This window comes from Trichoplax adhaerens, genomic scaffold (assembly GCF_000150275.1).
Source record: "Trichoplax adhaerens TRIADscaffold_164 genomic scaffold, whole genome shotgun sequence".
NCBI lineage: Eukaryota > Metazoa > Placozoa > Uniplacotomia > Trichoplacea > Trichoplacidae > Trichoplax > Trichoplax adhaerens.
This window is the reverse complement of record NW_002061093.1, coordinates 2,880-8,685: the sequence shown is the minus strand read 5'-3', so window position 1 is coordinate 8,685 and position 5,806 is coordinate 2,880. Positions and strand designations below refer to the sequence as shown.

Sequence of the window (5,806 nt, the reverse complement as noted above, 5' to 3'; positions counted from 1 at the left end):
AATATTGTAACTAATAATAAGTTGAATATGTGTAAAATATGATAGAATGCTGCTATACTGATTATAGCTGCGAAGGCTACGGAGAGTATAAAAGCCGGCGACGTTAGATTATCTGATTGTTCTTTTCAGAAGTCTTTTAGTAGTTATATCTAGCTAGAGTAGAGCTGTGTGTAGCTAGTCTTTGCATTAGATTTAATAAAGTTCTAATTTTATAAAACTTTTGAATTTTCATGATCGGATTGTAATGAAATGAAAAGTGTAGAGATCAAGCTACAAAATTTTAACAAACTTTGATTCTACTTTCGTTGCACTCCGGTCGACTTAACGAAACTTTGACACCAAATAAAATTTGGGGAAATAATCGAACAACAATTTATTACAAAACGAAAATGGAGAGAAGTATAAACCGAACAACCTTACAAATACTTAACTTTAAGTATTAATAAAATAAGTGACAGACTTAGAAACTGTCAGCAACCAAACAACCATTCATAAAGAAGAACGTTTTAACTTACGACAATTCGACCCCGAAGGCCTTTTAAATTCAACAAGTTCTTCAAAACAATCTTCTTCTACTCTCCCCTCTTAAATTTTCTAATTGCACTATCATTTATAGGCTTCGCAGAGCCGTCAGGTGTATTTAGAACTAAACATTTACTAACCAATCGCTCTTAAGATCCATTTTAGAAAACTACTTTGCACCATTTAAGAAAACAAAAATCATTCAAAGTTCATACACAATTTACCCTATGATTCCCTTACAAAACACTATAAAACCAACAAGTTAACTATAAAATACATCAAACTTCACTTCTAACATAATTTCTATCATTAATACACTATAAAAGTCTAAAAATTAACCTTTAAACATCAAGATTTAGTCATAAAATAACAGTCTAACTACTTAACAATGAACACAACCTCTGCCAATTTCCATCTCATTTTCTATTTTCCTCATTAAACTTTCCTAATGTGATTTTCATGCCACGTCATAAAATTCTAAAGTTTCAAATTCATAGCAAAATGTTCAAATTTCAAAAATCAACTCTTACGATATTTTCCATAAACAAAAATCCAAAAATTAAAACAGAAAAATTATATCGGACATAAATTAATACAGGAAAATTATATCGGATATAAATCCGACCGGTTCCGGAATCTGAATCCCAAAAATCCGGATTTTATGAAGATCACAGTAATCGCTTATCAAAAAATTTTATATGACTATTACGACTACTTTTCTGACATTAGTATCGCTGAGTATTGACAGTTGATGTTTTAGCGTCAGGTTGTACGGTAACTGTACGATTATAGACTACCTTACAGTACTTTACTATCATACCATAAATCCCCTTTCTCAAAGGATAGGGTTTTGTTACCAAGTCAAATTTATTTATAATTTGAATAGACGATCAAACGCCCTTTCTTTAGATTAGGCAATTGCTCTAGCGATACTTCTATAGTAATGTATAAAATACATTTGTCACGGTACCTTTTTGCCGTGATGAGTTAGAAGTGTTACGGTGTTTGTTATTGATGGAAAGTGATGTGTTATGGTGTTTGTTAGTAAGGTGTTTTGATGATCAACTGTCCTTAGTTATTTTGTATGTATTCGAATAGGAGGATAGACTAGGGAAATATAAATATTGATGCTGTGCAATCTTTGTGTTAGAGAGTTGTTTATGCTGACACGATTTGTAGTCGTGTTGTAAGATTATTACTGGATAGTAGGTTATGGTTGTGAGATCTCCTACGTGAGATTAATGTAAATAGTAAATATCTTAGAAAGTATATAAAGGCTAACTGTGATGTAATGTGGACGAGGAGAAAGGCATAGAAAAGAATAAACTGTAGCGATAGTTATCTGTTCAAAAGCCTAGACTTAGCTACTTGTGTAATCGAGTAACCTAGTGACGGTCAAAGAAGTGTAGTCCCACACCCGAGAAGTTAGTGTTCTAATAGGAAGCGTAGTTCCAGTAGCACTTGTTCAGTGTCGGGATTGTACTGTACTTAGCTAAGTTTTACACGATAAGTAGAGGAGATCCTGTGTCACAGAAAACGTGGTTGTGACAACATTGTAAAATAATGAAGAAGAAAAGATGGCGACATGATGATTTGGCAGGGTAAAACTTAAAGATACTATCACTTTCTAGGTATTTTGTATAGTAAAATAATACTAGTTACATAATAAAAGCTATAAAGGACTCTACTTTTAGTCCTTTACTACAGGATTTTATCATAGGCATTTTAATACTTTCACGTCGCTTGCAATCTGTTCTACCTTCTTTAACTGTTTTGGTTTACTACTATAAAATAACACGGTTAAATAAATTTTGCAGTATAGCCATCTACAGAATCGTGATGAAAAAGTTTATCACATTTTGTAATCAAAATTATTATTGGAAGTGTTTGAAATCCACGGATGAAGAGAAGGCAGATTTGATTTTATCATATTATTTAGAAGGATTACTGATTAGACTAACAAATTAGAGCCTGTGCTGAATTGATATGGATTAATGCCATCCGTTTAACAAAGCTGCAATAATGCTATTTATATGAGAATAATTCTATTAATCTCATAAATTTTTTTCAGTAATCACTTGTTTAGCAGACTATATACTGTACATAATCTAGATAATAATCTAAACATTCTATAAGTAACGGGCAATGTACAATACTAGAATATACAACTTTCGATTCAAAGAAATGAATTTGTTTCATTACTTATTAAATTACTACTTTCATCAGAACTATTAAACTTGTAATGATTTATGGTTTATAAAGACACTTGAAATTGTGCATCTTTATGGTACTAAAATGTCTTCTGTATTGAAATCGTAGGACACTGCTCAAAAGCTATGAAAATTAGAAGTAATTAGTTAATTAAACGGACCTAACATTACCTATATTTTAGCCACGATATTACATTTTATTATTCGTGATTACAGTGTAAGATATTTATACTAGAGCATAATCTATAGTAAAACTCTAATAAATTAGTTAATATTAAATATACTTAATTTCTCAAGAACTAGATTCTTATGTTAACTTTACAGTGCAGCAATAGTAAATTTCCAAACCCCAGCTTTTAACGAAAAGACAGATTAAGAAAGAGATTAATGATTTAATACTATAGGACTGTAACGGTACTGTAATGTAACTAGTATTGTGATTGTAGACTGTTAGCCATGTTTAGTATAATGTACAGTATGGTAGAGATATTTGGTAGCTATAACTATAGACTGTAGAGGTAGAAACTCTATGTTAGAGTACAGATGACTATATATACAGTAAGGTGTTGAGTTAATTTAATAATAAGGCTATAGGTAAAAATAGAACTGTAAATCATATATTAGGATATGGTTAATTCATTGTACTTTGGCTGGTGTGAATAATGTCTACGTAAGTACTGTAGTCGTATCCATATCGGATTAATGATGGTCCGCAGTAGAATAGTCTTACTAAGAATAATTTAACTATGTGTAAAATAAGGTAAAAGGTTGCTATGCGGGTTGTAGCTACGAATGCTACGTAAAGTATAAAAGCATGCAACTTTAGATTATTCTGTTAGTTCGTTCTAGAAGTCTTTATAGTAGTATTCGGCTAGAGTAGAGCTGTGTGTAGTTAATCTTTGTATAAGATTCAATAAAGCCCTTATTTTTCTTAAATTTAGAATTTCGTGATCGGTATGTATCACAGGCTTACAATTCTGATCTAAGTAAAATCAACTCACACAATTGTAAATTGTTCAAAGGATATATTACAAAAATCAAGAATAACTTGACTTATATCCGAATGAATACTGTTAGATAAACCAAGTTTATGCAATGAAAGGAAATTTAATAAGAAATACTAATTCGTTTGTAATACTTTGAACAAAAATTTATCACAATCTATTTCTATAAACTTAGGTACCTGATTTTTATTACAGTTAGCAATATTTGTTTATTATACTTTAGATCTAAGAAACCGCAAACTGTACTCATCTCTTCATTTATTTTGGCATTGGATTTGTTTGAACTAGAAAGCTATCGTATTGTAACAAAGGGATTTTTAACTTAATTTATTTTGCTATCCATAATCTGCAACTACTTTGTGACGTTCAAGAAACAATTCTACATCACATGTAGTAACGCTTTAATAAATATTACTCAAGTATTACACTTTCAAAATACATTACTACTATAGTTTGATGAAGTCACCAAAAGTACTTTCCCATGAATCTTTAAGAAACTTTCCATACTTTCGAATGGTTTTCAATCTATCCTAAGACGTTGAACAATTGCAGCTAACTACTATGAAATGATACGATTAATTAAGCTAGTAAATTTTCGATTCTATACGAAGCAATACATTAAAAGAAAATTTTAGCCGTCCACAGAATCCTGATGAAAATTTTTAGCGAGTCTATTATCAAAAGTATTTCTTAAGTGTTGAAAAATGGATGTATGAAATAAAGTTAGACGTGATTTTACTATATTGTTCATACAAATTTCCAGTTTGACTACCGAATTAGTTCTTGTACTGAATTCATGTGGATCAATGCCATCCTTTCTAAGAAGCTGATCAGCAAAAGCATCTGTTTGTGCTTATGATGCATGAAGTTTACTGCCACACACCTCCACTACTATTTAAACAGTTTCTAAAGCCAATGACAAATAGTTGTGCAGTATCATTGATTGCATTACCGTCTAAACGCCGATTCCAATTATTCTCATCAACTAAAAACAGAAAAGCAGTTCACCTTTTCAGATCTGCAGGAAAAGATAGTGAAACTTCAGCAAAAAAATCATCAAATCACCTGGCTCAACGAAGGCTTTAACTACAACATCAGAAAAGACCACGTAGGCAACTCCAAGAAGACTATTGGTAAAATTGACAAATTCTACCCTCATTGTAGAGCGGAGAAGTTTCCCGGAGAAGCAGAGGGTCCTTGCTGAAAAGAATTCAAAGTTAAGTTCGAACCTCTCCTCTAACCTCCTGATATTTTGAAGACTCTCCTCAAAACGATTTGTCAGATGGAAAGCATTTCTGAGAGAGTACGTGAAAGTATAACTTGGCCTCTATCTTCACGAGCTTCGGGTCCGACAAGAATCTCAACGATCTCAGTTTCTTCACCACCTTCAAAGCTCAAGAGGTGCAACCCTGAACAACACAGTCAAGCAGATCATTCTCGATCTTCCGGAGATGCTGTACTCCAACAATACATAGGGAAAAGCTTCAAATCCGCTCTGGAGAACATGGATTCGCCCAAACATTTAATTGTAATTGATGCTGACAAAAAAACATATAACGAGTATCGCCGACTCTTTAATGCTCCGAAGATAAACGGGTCTGCTATAATCAGAGTTGGATATGCGAACGGAACGCGCGACATCTTCTTAAAACAGCGAGACGGCCGACTCAACAGGATTAAGGAGACCTGAACGAGGCCCGATGCGAAATTGGGCATTTTGCTAAATGACCTTACGGCATGACAGTTTTTTATGTATTATATAATTCAATAAAACGACAGCTGATCATAAGTAAAACTGTACATGTTATTCGATGGATTGCATAGCCAATAAAATGGTACATATGATATAATTGAATCACCAAGTGCGCATTTTGGGGTATGTCTAGGTGTATACCAGAAAAATCACATTCCAGCACTTGAAATTACTCAAATTTATTGCAATTTAATATACAACATAATAAATTACATATGGAAATTTCTATTTTCAGTTAGTGAACTATCACGGTACGAACTACCGTAAAGAAATAGCTATCTAAATTTGGTGAATATAATATAGAGATAATATATTAC

General features: G+C 32.3%; 1 protein-coding gene across 1 annotated transcript; it reads right to left on the bottom strand.

Annotated features, from left to right (window-relative positions):
- Positions 1-4,071: 4,071 nt before the first annotated feature.
- Positions 4,072-5,452, bottom strand: TRIADDRAFT_62589 (uncharacterized protein; the record flags this gene model as incomplete). The annotated part of the gene is made up of 4 exons (XM_002118524.1): positions 4,072-4,115; positions 4,620-4,721; positions 4,802-4,863; positions 5,208-5,452. 4 exons carry the CDS (start codon positions 5,450-5,452, stop codon positions 4,072-4,074), a joined length of 453 nt encoding a protein of 150 aa, XP_002118560.1.
- Between the last annotated feature and the right edge of the window lie 354 nt (positions 5,453-5,806).